General features: G+C 37.1%; 1 protein-coding gene across 1 annotated transcript; it reads right to left on the reverse strand.

Annotated features, from left to right (window-relative positions):
- Positions 1–13,397: 13,397 nt before the first annotated feature.
- On the reverse strand, positions 13,398–18,184 carry LOC133302504 (uncharacterized). Its single transcript, XM_061502298.1, has 4 exons — positions 18,070–18,184; positions 17,861–17,980; positions 16,359–16,589; positions 13,398–13,842 (listed from the first exon to the last, which is right to left on the reverse strand). Exons 2-4 carry the CDS (start codon positions 17,954–17,956, stop codon positions 13,483–13,485), a joined length of 687 nt encoding a protein of 228 aa, XP_061358282.1. The 5' UTR covers positions 17,957–17,980; positions 18,070–18,184; the 3' UTR covers positions 13,398–13,482.
- Between the last annotated feature and the right edge of the window lie 297 nt (positions 18,185–18,481).

Raw genomic sequence — 18,481 nt, forward strand, 5'->3', positions numbered from 1 at the left:
CATTTTAGTTGTAGATTTGATGGTTGTTGTTGTTCACTTTTGTTGATATATTATTTAATTTTAATTTAATTGTTTATCTAGTATTTTTTTGGATTTTTGTTGCTCAATTTATGTATTTATGTTCATTTGGAATCGTTGTTGTTTACAGGAAAATTAACAAAAGTTTAATACATTTTTTATTTTATTTTTATTTTAATTCCAGAATTTGTGGCGAAAATTTTCAAAATTCCCTTGCAAAATTCGTAGCCTTTTGCGAGGGAAAATCAAAATGTTCCCTTGCAAAATTCGTAACCTTTTGCGTGGGAAAATCAAAATGTTCCCTCGCAAAATTCGTAGCCTTTTGCGAGGGAAAATCAAAATGTTCCCTTGCAAATTTTGCAACGGAAATTTAATACAGCCCTTGCAAATTCTGCTACGGAAATTTGCGAGGGAAATTGTACTCGCAATTTCCGTCACAATCTGCGACAGAAAAACACTGTAGATAGGTCTGTTGTTTGCGAGGGAAATTTACTTTTTTGCAAGGGAAATTTTCCGTAGCAATTTGCGAGGGAATTGTCATATGACAAATTTCCCTTGCAAATATATTTGCGACGAGGGTTTTAGCGAGGGACCGTGTTCCCTTGCAAATTTCGTCGCAGACTGTTTTTGCAAGGGAATTTTGTTGTTTTGCAAGGAAATTTTTCCCTTGCTGATTGTGAATTTTCTAGTAGTGCCGGAGCAAATGTCTATTGGTAGTCTATTCCATACTTCTGTGTATATCCTTTGGCCACTAGTCTTGCTTTGTATCGGTCTATGCTTCCAGCCGCCTTTAATTTTACAGTGAACACCCATTTGCACCCAATTGTCTTCTTTCCGTTTGGTAAAGGTGTTAACTCCCAAGTTGAGTTATTTTGGAGTGCTGCCATCTCTACATTCATCGCTTCCTTCCATTTGGGATCATCTAATGCTTCCCGTACACTATTTGGAATTGACACACTAGATAATTGATTAACAGTTAATGCATACGATTCAGATAAGTGTTGGGTAGATACGTAGTTGCTAAGGGGGTATTTAGCCTTTACTTTGGGATCAGGTTCATAGAAGGTTTTTGGAATACCTTTGTTAATCCTAGAGGATTTTCTGGTGTGTGTTTGAATTAAAGTAGAAGGAAGGATAGGAATTACCTCTGAGCTTTGTACAGGTTGGATTTCAGGTTGAAATTCTGGGACAGCCACCAAAGGATCCTCGGTTATGTGTGTTAAACAAGGCAGATGATGTTGTGGTGTAGCTTCTGTTTGAACATTCGGTGCTGCTGCAGTTTCATCTTGTGTTGCATTTGATGGAGTATTTGGTGCTGCTGCATCCGATGAAGGATTGGAGTGGAGAGGTATTACATGAGTACTAAGCCAGACTGCTTCTTCTCTGTTAATTATTGAAGGTGAATTCTCCCCCTGAGAAGGAGAAGTAGAGACTCCCCCTGAGTAGTAAGGCTCATTCTCCCGGAAAGTGACTTCCAAAGTGACAAATATTTTATGAGAAAGAGGGTCAAAGCAGCGATACCCTTTCTGGACATCTGAATAGCCAACAAAAATGCATTTTTTTGCACAGGGATCCAATTTAGATCGCTGATTTTTTGGGATATGAACATAGGTGGTGCAGCCAAAGATTCGGGGTTCTAGGTTAGAGGGGTGAAGGACAGAAAAGTGAGAAGTAAGGGCTTGGTAAGGTGTTTTAAAATTAAGGACACTAGAAGGGGTCCTATTAATAAGGTAAGCTGTTGAAGTTACAGCCTCTCCCCAATAGAAGGAAGGAACATTCATCCCAAACAAGGCAGCTCTAACTACTTCCAAAAGTGTTCGATTCATTCTTTCTGCCAATGCGTTTTGCTGTGGAGTATAGGAGCAAGAGGTAAGGTGTTTGATTCCATGGGAGGACAGAAATACAGTAAAGTCTCCTGACATATATTCCATTCCATTATCTGATTGAGGAATTTGAATGGTGGTCTTAAATTGATTTTGAACCATGTGAAAAAAAATTTAAAACACAGAAAAAACTTGTCCTTTATTTTTCAGAAGACTCACCCAACACAACACATACGAGTACACTCATCAATGAATGTTACATAATACAAGGAGTTAGAGAAGGAAGGGACTTTGGCAGGGCCCCATATATAATATCCCTAACCTAATTAATTAGTAAATTACATGTAATTAAATAATTAAGCATGTTTTAGTGAGTAAAATTAAGTATAAGGCTTAATGAAACGAATCTGTGTCACTTTGGAGTTAAAAAGTGTACTCTGTGAAAATTAAGGGGTATAAATGGGTGTAGGCAAAAGTACCCAAAATATAAAAATAAAAGTGGAAATATTCCTAGAATAATATTCCAGACTTTTGGGTGAAGTTTGGTAATTATTGGAGTTGAATAGATAGATGAACCAATACCCACATAAGTCACTTAACTAAGTAAGTGACTTAGAAAGCAAATAAAGGAGCCCCATTTCCCCAACCCCTCCGTCGAGAAACAGAGACAAAGAAGGAGGAAGAAGAAGAAGGGAAAGGAGGGAGGAAGAGAGAGGGAGAGCAAATCCCAACCGTTTTGGGTGATTCAAAAGCCTAAACCACTCTAAATCTTCCCCTCTTTCATAATCCTAGCTTAGTTCTTAGTGGGGAGCTTTGTGTGGTGAGATATTTCCCCTCAAAAATTCGACCCTTTGGAGAAATTGAGGTGTTTGAGAGTTTCTACCTCCATGGAAGCTTGAGGTGCCATCAATCCTTGGTTGTGTGACCATTGGTGGAAAGATTCTAACCCTTGAACCATGTTTTCTTGGAAATTTCATGATATAGGGTTTTGAATGAATAGTGTTATGGGTTTTGTGAGAATTTGAGTAAATTGGCTATGTTGTGGTAGAATTGAGACTTAGCGCATGTTGAGAAAAATGCTAGGAATGTCATTTAATCGGTAAAAATGAGCCTAGTTAGTTAAATGACTATACTTGGTATATTGCAAGATTATCATGCTTGATGAAGAGCTTTCTTGCAATTATGATCAATGGGTTGGCTTGGTTGATTGATGATTGGATCTTTGTGATGTCTAGGATTGAGACATTTGGACCAACCGTGAGTGATCAACCATTGGAGCAAATTATGGAGCTTGATTAACTCCTTGGAATAGGTAAGCTCTTGCTAAGTTGGGATGTAGAGTTGTTGTGGTATTAATGAGTATATATGAATATTCATTGTATAGTATGATTGATGCTATGGCACCTTGGTGTAGGTGTGTTACTTGTAAGTCATCGTTGAAACCAAAGTTGATTGGTTGCTGAACCGTTGGTGGTGAACAAAGGTCGACTGAAGCATTGAGGTAAGCCTTCGGACCTTGGGTGTAATTCCCTTGACTGTTCCACCAAGCCCTGAAAGGGTAGAGGTTGTGATTGTGTATATAAATGCAATAAAATAGTGTAATGCTTTGTTATACGTATGTGTATGCATTTGGTGTCGCATAGGATGGTGTTTCCCTACGTTGGTATGTGGCATGACGATGCGTAAATCATACTTGGTAGTTAGCTGGCCAGTAGGACTATTTGCATCTGAGTTTCCTTAGGATAGGTTGAGAGCTCGAGGGATTTCTCCTGGAGATGTTATTGCACTTTGCATAGATATGTATTTACTGCATTATTATTGTTATTGCTATTACACTGATATGGAACTGTGGGGTGGAGAGATGCTCCAAGGACCCCTGGTTTACTGGATATATTCGTATATCTCACCCCGTGTTGTGGGGACCCCTTTCAGGTAAGGATGCTGTAGGAGCCACCAGTGGCAAGTGGTCATATCTGGATTAGCATATGCATGAAGTGTTGCAATTTTGAGATTATACATGTTGTTTTGTAGCTCACATGTATAGAATTGTAATTAATAGGCAATGATAGATTTACGATTTGTATATTGGAATGGACTTAGCCTATGCTCATGCCTTTGGCTATCTCTTTTGTTGATGGGAGCCAAGGGAATGATCATAGTGTTTTGTAAGCTAAGTTCCATGATTTGTAATGAATATGTACTGTAAATGATGCATACTTGAAATTCAATATATGCATGTTGTTATATATTGAGTTATTGAATTGGTTGGGCTGAGAAATCATATTAGGTACCTAGTTCTAAATTGGGAATTGTTGAGAAAACAAGGATTTTGCTACCCAAATTTTAGTACAAGCCATGAGGAAAAGGGCATGTATGCCCTTTTAGATGTGTTTGTATTATGCAAGAACTAAGAACCAATTATGGAGAGGAATTTATATGATAGATTTGGACCGTGGTGTATGTATGGAAGTTGTAGATATTTTTCTTAGCTTTCCATAGAGACCAATATTGTGTGAATTGGACAAGTACAACTCTAGTTAGAGGTAAAATACTAAGAATTGGTGAAATCTTCAGAGCTTTGGCGCACCTGGCGCCAAACTTGGCGCACCGCGCGCCATAGTGCTTGGGAGCTTCTGTTTCGTAGCGCAAATCGCGCCGGCGTTGGCGTAAATCGCGCCGGGATCACCAGCTGGCGCACCTGGCGCCAACCTTGGCGCCTCCAGCGCCATATGGATCGAGAGCTTCTGTTTCGTTGGCGCCCTCCGCGCCACAGCTGGCGCCGGTCGCGCCGGGATCAGCAGGATTCACGCGCTCATTTCGTAGAAAACCCATAACTTGGGCTACGGTGCTCCGATTTGAGCGCGGTTTAAACCCACGCGTAGCTAACGAAGAGATCTACAATATAGTAGAAATTGTGAAATAAATAGGAAGTAAATTAATTGTTTATAAATGGAATAAGAACATGATGTTAAGCTTAATTTATCTGATTCCGCAAGGTAATATGGTTATGATCACGCAATTGGCTATTTTAAATTCAACGTCGTTTTAAAAAGAAAAACTTATCTGGATTTTAATTGAGCCAACGTGATTGTAACTGCACTTAATATCATAATGCGATGTTAACAAATCGGTTCTAGAACGAGGTGTTACACCATACATCAGAGTGAATCACTTGAAAGGGAATAATACTTTTATTCAAACTTGGATAAAAAGGTATCCTATGGCTCTTTGCCAATTCACAAACAGAACAATGAAAATCACTAATGCTGACATCAGAAAAAAAAATGGGGAAATAATTTATTCAGATAGCTAAAAGAAAGGTGGCCTAATCGCCTATGCCATAACCAAATACGATTTTTTGCAGACTCCACAGCCGAAGTAGTAGATGCACGAGGAGGGGGGTGTGGTTGTTGTTTGCATTTTCGTTTTCCATTAGATGGAATTAGGGATTCTGACGCAAGGTCAGGGAAAGAAGGGTGTTTAATGAAAAAGTAACGGGTGGAATAAGTGGGAATGAAAGGAATGAAAGGAATAAGTGAGAATTAAAGGAATTAAAGGAATTAGAGGAATAAGTGGTAACGGGTGTTTAATGAAAAAGTGCCTGGACCGTAAACTCTAAACTGATACCATGTAAAAATACTGAATACTAAAATACTTTCAATTCATTCATACTTTTCCTCTTTAATTGAGGTGTATTTATACACAAGTAATTCATAAACAGAATAAATCTAAAGCCTAAAAATCCTCTAACAATTCCTAAACAAACTTTAACAATTCCTAAACAGACTTTCTGTTACAAACAATAATTTCAAAAATACATTTACAACAATATTTCAAATTCAAAACTTCCTATTCTAACAAAAGCCTCATAAATTAAGTGAAATATTAAACTTTCTTTTTTATTCAACATGGAATATAACTTCCCTCCCCCGCCCCCCTCTCCTCCTCTTATCTTATGGATTCCATGTAAATTCATGAAGGACTCAGAAACAAATTTCAAACATTGCTCATTAATTAATTAAAGGATATAATGCAGCGCGTTTAAAAAAATAAATAAATATTGAATTGTTTATAAAATTAGTATGCGGGTGTCAAATATTTTGGTGAAAAATAGAATACTATTGATTGTATAAAAAGTTCAATTGTTTATCTACCAAAAAAAAAATCAATTATTTAAAGAGTCTATTGAAAAAAATATTTGATATATATATTTAAAATACTTATTTAAGTCCTAAATAAAACATTCTTTTATTGAGGAGTTTTATAAAAAAAATGAAAGAAAATGAGAGATTTTCTTATAATTCTCTTAAAACTTTTTCATTTACTTTTATATATATATATATATATATATATATATATATATATATATATATATATATATATATAAAAAAGTAAATGAAAAAGTTTTAAGAGATATATATAAGTCAAAGATTAGTACCAAATTTTTTTAAAAAAATTAAACATTATAAATTTTCTCATATTTTGAGAATTATAATTATTTCTTTTAAATAAACTTATTATTTAATTCGCATGTTATAGTACCTGATACACAACCATTGTCGCGCTGGAAATACTGATGATCATTACAGAGACTATTGAGCCAAGAAAGTTCAAAGCCATAAAGCAGCATATCAGGAACAGTGACCATTGTGCCACTGTTCCCACTCTTATTTACCTAAATGCCACGCACCTGAACTTTTTTCCCAAACTGCCACGCGGGCTAGTTCGCTGGGAGTAGTAGCGAACTAGGCATGATGATGTGTCAGTCAGCTGCTGGTTCTTAAGTTCGCTTGTGTCAGCCGCGAACTTGTCTGATAAAAAGCCTGCAAAGTATTTTGAGTTCGCTGCCTACGCAAGCGACCTAGGTGGCACGTGTTTGAACCCTATCAAGTTCGCTGGGGGCCAAGGCGACCTAGGTGCCACGTGGCAGTTCCCTCGAAGTCCGCTGCCTTGGTCAGCGAACTACTTGCCGACAGCAACAGGTCGCTGGGCCATAAAGCGAACTCAGTGTTATAAATTTAAGTCCCCCTTCCTCGATCAGTCATTCATTCTATCGTGCATTTTTAAAAGAAATTTTTCCATTTCTGTGTGTGAATTATATTTTCAATACATAATGAGTGAGAATAACAATGATGTAATATGCCTTCTATATTACAATGGGAGAAGATATTTTGGACCGAATGGTCAAGTGTTTGAAGGAGATACGAAGACCTTCCGCATGAGTCCGCGTTGCAAATATAATGAGCTCAAGAAAATAATATACAAGAAGTTGAGATTACAACGAGGTCAATCCTTGTCTCGACTGATTGTTAGATGTGCTTCTGGTAACCCCGTGCAATGGGTTGCTGTGGAGGTGGTTGAGGATGAAGATGTGTCACTAGTAGTTGATGCATTTTGACAGCATGGAGAGTCCTCATACATCGAGTTATATGCGGAACTAAACAACGATGGAGAGGCAAGCACTCAATGTTTCATCCCTACCAGTCACTCCATAGACATTAACAAAGAGCCGGAAGTAGATGCGGAAGATATGAATGTGTCACCCCCACCATCATCTCCCCCAATAACACAACCTTTATATGTGATTCATGCCAATGAAGTAGATGATCCATCGGGGCGTACTGATAGTTCCGAGGAGGAGGTTGATGAAGGTCTAGTCCCTGACAGTGACTCGTCGGATACAGACGTTGATGAAGGTCAGGCATTAATTGCAACAGAGGTCGCCTGCGTCAATCGCGACCTCTCTTACATGCACGCCACGTGGCCTGGCTGGTCAGGCATTAATTGCAACAGAGGTCGCCTGCGTCAGTCGCGAACTCTGACACCACCAGGAAGCTGACAGCTCAGCATTACGAGGTCGCTACTACTCCCAGCGAACTAGCCCGCGTGGCAGTTTGGGGAAAAAGTTCAGGTGCGTGGCATTTAGGTAAATAAGAGTGGGAACAGTGGCACAATTATAATAGCCCAACTTAATTAATTAGTAAATCTAGTGTAATTAATTAATTAAACATGTTTTGGTGAGTGAAATTAAGTATAAGGCTTAATTAAATGAATCTGAGTCACTTTGGAGTTAAAAAGTGTACTCAGTGAAAATTAAGGGGTATAAATGAGTACTGGCAAAAGTACCCAAAATATGAAAATAAAAATAGTAATATTCCTAGAATAATATTCCAGACTTTTGGTTAAAGTTTGGTAATTATTGGAGTTGAATAGATAGACGAACCAATACCCACATAAGTCACTTAACCAAGTAAGTGACTTAAAAACACGAAAGAAACCCATTTCCCACCCCATTTTTCCCGTCGCCAGAATCAGAGAAAAGAAGAGAGGAAGAAGAAGGAGAAGGAGGGAAAGGGAGGAAGAGAGAAAGAGAGCAAATCTCAACCATTTTGAGTGATTCCAAAGCCTAAACCACTCCAAATCTCCTCCTCTTTCATAATCCTTGCTTAGTTCTTAGTGGGGAGCTTTGTGGAGAGAGATTTTGACCCTCAAAAATTCGACCATTTGAGTGATTTTGGGGTTTTGGGAAGTTCAACCTCCATGGGAGCTTGAGGAACACTCCTTGCTTGGTTGTGTGACCATTGGCGGTAAGATTCTAACCCTTGAACCTCATGATTCCTAGAAATTTGCATGAGTTAGGGTTTATGAATAGTAAATTGGGATTTTGATGAAACGTAGTTGAATTAGCTATGTTCTAGGAAGAATGGAGCTTAGAGCATGTTATGGAAAATGCTAGGAATGTCATTTAATCGGTGAAAATGAGCTTAGATAGCTAAATGAGTATACTTGTAAAATGGCAAGAATATGATGCTTGATATTGGATTTCTTGCATTGTTGATAAATGGTATGGCTTGGTTGAGTGATGATTGTGTCCTAATGATGTCTAAGATTGAGACATTTGGACCGACCGTGAGTGATCAACCGCTTGAACAAGCTATGGAGCTTGAGTAGCTCATTGGAATTGGTAAGCTCACACTTGTGTGGTGTTTTGAATTGAGTATTTGATGGTTGATTGTGAAATACTCTTGGATGCAATGTGTTGATTGCATTACACCATGTGTAGGTGTTGGTTTTGGAGTAGAGTATTGTTGACATTGGTGAAGAACAAAGGTCGACTGAAGCATTGAGGTAAGCCTTCGGACCTTGGGTGTAATTCCCTTGACTGTTCTACCAAGCCCTGAAAGGGTAGAGGTTGTGATTGTGTATATAAATGCAATAAAATAGTGTAATGCTTTGTTATACGTATGTGTATGCATTTGGTGTGGCATAGGATGGTGTTTCCCTATGTTGGTATGTGGCATGACGATGCGTAAATCATACTTGGTAGTTAGCTGGCCAGTAGGACTATTTGCATCTGAGTTTCCTTAGGACAGCTTGAGAGCTCGAGGGATTTCTCCTGGAGATGTTAGTGCACTTTGCATAGATATGTATTTACTGCATTATTATTGTTATTGCTATTACACTAATATGGAACTGTGGGGTGGAGAGATGCTCCAAGGACCCCTGGTTTACTGGATATATTCGTATATCTCACCCCGTGTTGTGGGGACCCCCTTTCAGGTAAGGATGCTGCAGGAGCCTCTGGTGGCAAGTGGCCATATCTGGATTATGCATGAAATGTGGCATTCCTTTTGAGTTTATGCATGCTTTTTGTAGTTGACATGTATAGGATTTTATTTTGAAAGCCCATGGTCATTTGTATATCTTGATTCATTGGATGAACTTAGCCTATGCTCATGCCTTTGGTTACACCTTTTGTTGATGGGAGCCAAGGGAATGATCATAGTGTTTTGTAAGTTAAGTTCTACGATTTGTAAAGGATATTTAATGTAAACGATGTCTACTTGAAATTCAATATATGCATGCTTGTTATGTATTAAGTTGTTGAATTGGTTGGGCTGAAAATCGATTAGGTACCCTTTGTTTAAATTGGTAAACGATGAGAAAACAAAGGTAATGCTGCCCAAATTCTAGCTAAACCTCATGAGGAGAGGTTGGATGAGTGCTAGGATTTAGTTTGGGGCATGGATAATTGGGGTTTGTAATGGGGATGCATCTTCCCCTAGGCTTGGACTTGAAAAATGTGGGAATTAGAATTCCCTGGCAGCGCGCTTAAGCGCCCAGGAGCGCGCCAGGGAATTCCATATTCCCACATTTTTCAAGTCCAAGTCTAGGGGAAGATGCATCTCCATTCCAAACCCCAATTGTCCATGCCCCAAAACTAAATCCTAGCACTCATCCAACCTCTCCTCATGAGATTTAGCTAGAATTTGGGCAGCATAACCTTTGTTTTCTCAACGTTTCCCAATTTAAACAAAAGGTACCTAATTGATTCTCAGCCCAACCAATTTAATAACTCAATACATAACAAGCATGCATATATTAAATTTCAAGTAGGCATCATTTACAGTACATATCCATTACAAATCATGGAACTTAGCTTACAAAACACTATGATCATTCCCTTGGCTCCCATCAACAAAAGAGATGACCAAAGGCATGAGCATAGGCTAAGTCCATTCCAATATACAAATTATAAATCTAGCATTGCCTATTAATTACAATTCTATACATGTGAGCTACAAAACAACATGTATAATCTCAAAAGAAATGCCACATTTCATGCATATGCTAATCCAGATATGGCCACTTGCCACCAGAGGCTCCTGCAGCATCCTTACCTGAAAGGGGGTCCCCACAACACGGGGTGAGATATACGAATATATCCAGTAAACCAGGGGTCCTTGGAGCATCTCTCCACCCCACAGTTCCATATCAGTGTAATAGCGATAACAATAATAATGCAGTAAATACATATCTATGCAAAGTGCAATACATCTCCAGGAGAAATCCCTCGAGCTCTCGAGCTGTCCTAAGGAAACTCAGATGCAAATAGTCCTACTGGCCAGCTAACTACCAAGTATGATTTACGCATCGTCATGCAACATACCACATAGGGAAACACCATCCTATGCCACACCAAATGCATACACATACGTATAACAAAGCATTACACTATTTCATTGCATTTATATACACTATAATTACCACTACCCTTTCAGGGCTTGGTGGAACAATCAAGGGAATTGCACCCAAGGTCCGAAGGCTTACCTCAAAGCTTCCGTTCAACCTTTGTTCACCACCAACGGTTCAGCAACCAATCAACTTTGGTTTCAACAATGACTTACAAGTAACACACCTACACCAAGGTGCCATAGCATCAATCATACTATACAATGAATATTCATATATACTCATTAATACCACAACAACTCTACATCCCAACTTAGCAAGAGCTTACCTATTCCAAGGAGCTAGTCAAGCTCCATAGTTTGCTCCAATGGTTGATCACTCACGGTTGGTCCAAATGTCTCAATCCTAGACATCACAAGGATCCAATCATCAATCAACCAAGCCAACCCATTGATCATAATTGCAAGAAAACTCTTCAACAAGCATGATAATCTTGCAATATATCAAGTATAGTCATTTAACTAACTAGGCCCATTTTTACCGATTAAATGACATTCCTAGCATTTTCCATAACATGCTCTAAGCTCCATTCTTCCTAGAACATAGCTAATTTAACAACATTTCATCAAAAACCCTAATTTACTATTCATTGAACCCTAACTCGTGCAATTTTCCATGAAAATAAGGTTCAAGGGGTAGAATCTTACCACCAATGGTCACACAATCAAGGATTGATGGCTCCTCAAGCTTCAATGGAGGTTGAAGCACTCAAAACCCCAAATTTCTCCAAAGGGCCGAATTTTTGAGAGGAAATATCTCACCACACAAAGCTCCCCACTAAGAACTAAGCTTGGATTATGAAAGAGGGGAAGATTCTAAGCGATTTAGGCTTTTGAATCACCCAAAACCGTCAAGGTTTCCTCCCTCCTCTCTCTCTCTTCTTCTCTCTCCCTTTCTTCTCCTTCTCCTTCTTCTTCTTTTCTTCTCTGGTTGCTCGACGGGGGATGGGGGGAAAAATGGGTTCTTTTTGGCTTTTAGCCACTTAACATAGGTTAAGTGACTTTAGGCGGGTATTGGTTCGTCTATCTATTCAACTCCATTAATTACCAAACTTTACCCAAAAGTCTAGAATATTATTCTATGAATATTTATATTTTTATTCTTATATTTTGGGTACTTTCGCCAGTACCCATTTATACCCCTTAATTTTCACTGAGTACACTTTCTAACTCCAAAGTGACTCAGATTCATTTAATTAAGCATTATACTTAATTTTACTCACTAAAACATGTTTAATTATTTAATTACATGTAATTTGCTAATTAATTAGGTTAGGGCTATTATAACAACTGCTCAATGTCCTAGATATGTCACATATGTGACTTGAACGATTAACTTAAAAAAGGTCTTCTAGAGCAAAGTATTTTTTCTAATTAGAACAAAAAAAAAGTATTTATTTAGGGTATAGTATTTTTTTAATTGAATTTCAGATGTTCTCTTAGTATTTATACAGCACATATATCAAGCCTATTAAAAAGGACTCGATTGTTTAGGCATGTCTACTAAATGCTTGTTTGATTTACCTGGAACAGTGATCATTTTGTCATGTTTGGACAAAAAAATTATCAGACTGCCACGCCAACAGTAAATTTTGCCAAAATGTCACGCGGCATAATTCGCTACACAGTGTAGCGAATTATGCATGCAAGTAATTCGCTACACAGTGTAGCGAAATATGCCACGTCAGAACAAAAAATGCCACATGTCAAATTTTGAGAAATTCGCTACACTATGTAGCGAATTTCTCAAAATTTGACATGTGGCAACGTGGCATATTTCGCTACACTGTATAGCGAATTACTTGCATGCATAATTCGCTGCACTGTGTAGCGAATTATGCCGCGTGGCATTTTGACAAAATTTACTGTTGGCGTGACAGTCTGGTAATTTTTTTGTCCAAGCGTGGCACTTTGGTCACTGTCCCGATTTACCTTTTATCCGTTGAGAAAGAATTGGGATAAATTTTTTATCTTTTATAGCTTTTGCTTATATTATAGTTTTAAAATTTTAAACAAAAAGCCAAAAACACTACAAGTACTTTGACTGTGTCCAAAATTGAGTAAATAAACATCTTAATCCTAAAACACGCTTTTCAGACCTTTACAAATTATTAATATAAATTTAGTTCTTCAATCATTAAAAATGTTATTTTTTTTTAATAAATTAACATCAATTTACTCTCTCAATTAAAAAAAATTGTTATTACTATAGTCCTTTTTTACTATCGATTTAATTTCTTAATTATAAAAAATGACATTAGTTTGATTCTTTAATCTCAAGTCTCACAATCTGAATAAAAGAACAATTCTGATGTCGCTTATCATGACTAAAGATCTAAATACCAAACTTCTTTAAAAAATTAAAGTAACAGCACTTGTATCTTTAAATTACTAAAATAAAAAATTCACATTAGTTGTTTTGATCTTGACATTTCAGTTATGCTTTTGGCCCAACTAAAACATCTGTTTTTTGAAAAAATAAAAAATAAAAAGCATTTAAAATTTTAAAAATAAAAAAGCCCAAAACTGATATTCTATGTTACAGAACTTACAGTTGCCCAAGATGTATGTAGCAAGAAACTCATAATTTGAGTGAGGAGAAATGTTGGCTATTGTGTATTGGGCTCTTTAACAGCAAGCGGTTCATACCAGTCGGGACCAAATCCAGCGGCTTTTCTGGCTGCCTCATTAAAAGGTGGTTTTAAAGGTCCTCTGAAATATGTCCTCACTATTGCATGAAACTTTGGAATCACTTCATTCTCCTCTCTATTAATTCTACTTCCCACTGCACAAATCTCTTGCTCTTCTTGTCTAGACCTCTCGCATAGATACTTAAACCACTTTACTCCAGCAGCACAATGTGTAATTTCTTCTGGGTAAACTACACTTTCTAGTAAATCTGCTGTAGTGTTATCCCCACCATTGCGGAAACGTAAGATTGTTGTTGGCAGCACATCAAGTCCTCTGGCCTGTGTTTATACTCAATCAGATGGTACATTTTAGATACAATAAAAATTTTATGTGATGTAGAATCATGAGAGAGAGTGATCCATTATAAGAAAATTTTGGAGTTAGCATAGCATCAAGCCAAATAAATCCTAAGCCAATTGTCAAAAATGCTAAATCAAATGGAAATATATTTACAGAAAAAAAGGAAAACCATAATATTCTAATTAATAGTTTAATATAAACAATACAATGAACATGGAGTTTAATTTTGATATAATGTCAGTGTAAAACTTTTTTATGCTATCATCCAATGTTATGTTGATTCCTAAATTAATAAGTTGACTATGTTAACAATTACATAATATGTCAAATTCATTAAATGATGTGATAACATTATTGGATGATGGCGTAAAACTTTTTTACATTGATCGCGCATCAAATTATATTCATAGACACTTGCTCTATTTTTTGGGATAAAAATTTAGAGGGGGGTAAGTTGCCTCATTCCAAGGTTAGGATATGCTACAAGCCTCAGTTAAGGCTTACAGTGATACTTATAGATGACCTACCAATTAAAGTCCAATCCACCAACAAGAATCAAATCCAAGACCTTTTTGTCAACATTGTTTGATCCTATTAGTTGAGTCAACCCTCAATGACACATGTTATAATGTTTGAATTCGCCAATAAGTCATTGGGGATAAGAAATCTTTCTTATCTACGGAATAAGAATAAGGGAAATCGTGATCCTCAGCTTTTCAAATATTAATGTAATTTCCCATTTTGACAATTTGAAGATCCTTCTTAGCATATGCACCAATATCATAAATCTAAAGTTACACTCTACTGAGAATATGAAACTTGCTGACATGAAATTCCTAGCCCCACTTGCACCCAAATGCTATGCTTCAAATACCGTCAACAAGGAAAGGGAGCAAGACTCACATCCCTGTCCCAGATTATTGCAATGCCATCCAAATATGATCACTTAAGCATGAACAAAGTTCATCGCAAGTGTTTTACTAAGGTATCAATTTTCCTTGCTATGATTTTATTATAAATTTGTAACATTATTCCTTCATCAAATGATAACAATAGAAAAATCTCCGTGAAAATCAGTTACTACAGAAATGAGAACCAATAAAAGTTAGATATATACAGTACATTCTATAAAGCACCAATTTGACGCAAATCAGGCCATTAAAACTGTAAAAACTAAACTCTGGCCCAAAACATATAAGTTTCTCGATGCAAATCAAGTTATTTATTATATAAAACACTAAATAACTATTATTTGGACTTAATATTTGCAAGATTTTCCATTTATAATCATAGCAAATAACTTTTTATGGAAATAATACAATAATCACTTAATTTTGTCTCTGAGTTAGCACCACAACCCATCAATATGGAATTCTATATTAAAAGTCTAGTGTATATTCTTTTTCACTGAATCAACATAGAAAACCAATTCATGAAAGAAACAATATTTCTTTATCTTAATTTGATTTTTCCTAAGTTTTTCTGTTATTTTAATATAAAAGAGATAGGAGTAGAAATACATAACCAAAGGGGGGTGGCTAATGTAGAAAACATGAATGACACATTAAAATAAGAAAGCCATCATTTCCAAAAAAAAAATAAGAAAGCCATCAATCTTTTTAAAAGCCAGCCAAAGACAAGAATTTATAATTAAAAATTTCTGGTATTTTGCACCAGCTACAACCACTAAAGCACTCCATATGGTGCAGTTCCACAAGACCTTATCCTTCTAGGAATGGATACTCTCATGTGAGATTTTTACATGACAAGGTCGTGTGAGTATCTATCTCTCTTTTGATAGATTTCACAAAATTTTGATAAAGTCCCACCTGTTTAATGTCTATCAAGAGAGATAGACACAATTTTCATAACATTGTCATGTGAAAATCTCACATGGGAGGATCCATTCCCTTACCCCCTCCTTTCAAAGCCTATGTAATAATAATTGTTGCAGGTCCTTCAAGACATATGGCATCCCACCAGTAACAAAATAATTCTAAACACTCCAACCTACGATATTGATGCCAAAAATAAATAAGCGAATAAATAATGTTTGTAGTTTCAAAGCCTCAATAAAGGAAATAAGCCTTCTTAAAAATTGCTTCGGCACTTTCCCCATAAAACATTTAATTGCTACTTGGGTTAGAAAACTTCCCTCTTCAGTTCTCCATAAGAAAAGCATTCCCCCAATTGGGTAGGTGAAAACTATTTGAACATTATGATTTCATTTTATTTTTTTAAAATTAAGAGCGTCTGTAAGGGGGGAAAACTTTACTTAAGCACTTCACCCCCCCCCCCCCCCCTTCTCCTCTCTCTCAAAATGCAATCCATAAATCCAACGTTTATAAGCAACCCTCTTGATTCAGTCTTTATTTCCACAAAAAGGTGATACAAGTATCTAATGAGGTTAATTGCCTCAATTCATCATAAACATAAAGCAAAACCATAAATAATAAAAAATGATAATGGCAGAAAGGCTCAATGTAAGACACACCTCATGGACACAATGTTCAACTGCTAATCGTGATAGTAAATCCTTGGAAGTAGCAGTGGCAGAATCCCAAAGGCCATCATGAGCCGGTAATGCTCCATAATAAGAACCTAGCTCCTTGAGCCGCGCAGCAAGAAGAGTGAAGTGTCGCCCTTCATCCTGTGCTACCTTCACAAAATCTGTAAAGAATTCTCTAGGCATTGCCTCTTGCTTGCCAAAACGAGCTATTATATCCTGCAAGAATGTATTATATGTGTAAACATTTACCAATAAATATTTGTAGCAGCGCATGAACTATGAAAAAACTAAATGTTTTCCACACAAAAAATAACAAACGCACTGCAAGGAGGGCCAACTAAATTTTAGTTCAATACTCCAATGGTGCTGGGTGTGATCTTAAAACTGAGATCTCAGAGTGTAGCTTACTCAAATTTTAGGGGTTTTTCTTTCTCTTTTTTTATTTTTTTTGGCGTTTACAAAAGTTAAAGCTTCTATGAACACTTGATTCTGACTTGGAGCATAGTTACTATAGAAAAACTATACAAAAACAAGAGTAAAACACACATGCCTTTGCCACTAAAGATGATTTCTATAGAGCCACAAAGCTCAATCACAGGGATAAAGCTAAAAACCCAATGGGATATGAATGATCAAGTCCTTTTTTTAAAAAAGCAATTTTATGATAACTCTCCTGATTTCTGAGACATACTTTTTCCTTTACTTCATATCAATGTGATGATCTTTCATATTGTATTGTATGCATCACATTTGTTCCACATGGTTGTTAGAGGTCACAAAAAATACCCAATGCACACGCAAAAGCATGTGCATTGAGGCTACTCTTCTATGATGAAATTCCACATTAATTATTTCCTTCTACGGTACCGTTGCTTAAAATAGGTGTTAAGCACCAAATGTGTCCAATGCTATCGTGTAGGACATGGTCAATCAAAAAAACTTATTCTACGCCAAAATTCCAATTTTGGGTTTAATTTTTCTTATGTTGTAGCAGATAAAATTATCTCCTACACTACACACACATAAAAGTGTATGGGGTTCATATTTGCTTTTTCTCTCTCTTCTCCTTACATGGCCCATATGAGCCCCACACACTTCTATATATTTGTAGGAGATAATGTTATCTCCTACGACTTGATAAACATTAAACCAATTCCATATTGAACCTTTATATACTTGGCACTCCCATAAAAACAAGAGTTTGGTTGGATTTGGATAGAGAGAAATACAAAAAGAGGTGAATTTTATAATTTTTCAAATCGTGGAATCCCCGTATTCTCTCTATCCTGGTACGAGTCTGTTAATTGATATTAAGGGTGGCAACACATCCATAAACTGAATGCTATAATATGCACATATTTGTAACTTTATGTTATTTAGAGTCAATGGACATATCATATTGCCACATATGTACATGGAATCAGTGCAATTCTGAATATCCGGTAGCAAAACTCTAAAATAAAAGGGTGCCAATGACAAGAAGATACCCAAGACAAGTCAATGGCCCAGCTTTCAGTGTGAGCAAGGCTATGCACAATGGCTATCCTGCTTTGCAAGCTGCCTGCTTTTCCCAGCTTCGGCATGAGACTCGGCGCCACCAACTTCACCTGAAAAACATACATTCATGTCAGTGAGGCATTTCATCAAACACCATTGGGTGTCGGAAACAAGATTGGAGTGTGAGAAAAATGCAGACGTTGGAGAGCCTTGCGGGGCGATCAGGGACGAGAAGTTCGCGAGAAGGGTCGTAGGGTTCAGTGATGGCCCCATGGACCCACCGAGAAGCGACCGAGTCGCCGAGTCGCGCCTTCTCGAACGGGTCGGCGGTGTTCAGAACTCGGAGTGCTGCTTCCACTAAGGTTTCTTCGTCGGGCCCCATCTCTCGTTGCTGGATATCAATTTTGGAACTTCAGTTGTATTTAGGAGTTAGTATTAAGCAAATATTAAGGACAAAAAAAATAAAAAAATTGTACTTTCATTTTGAGCTAGATTTCCCTGACCAAATATTGAAAAAGGGTTCAATTAAATATTTAATACTTGATGTTAAGATTAGGGTTGGCAAAACGGGCTAACCCAGTTCGACCCGGTCCAACCTGCATTCAACCCGT

This window comes from Gastrolobium bilobum, unplaced genomic scaffold (assembly GCF_033153095.1).
Source record: "Gastrolobium bilobum isolate Gb01-03AN ecotype WA unplaced genomic scaffold, APGP_CSIRO_Gbil_v1 utg5446, whole genome shotgun sequence".
NCBI lineage: Eukaryota > Viridiplantae > Streptophyta > Magnoliopsida > Fabales > Fabaceae > Gastrolobium > Gastrolobium bilobum.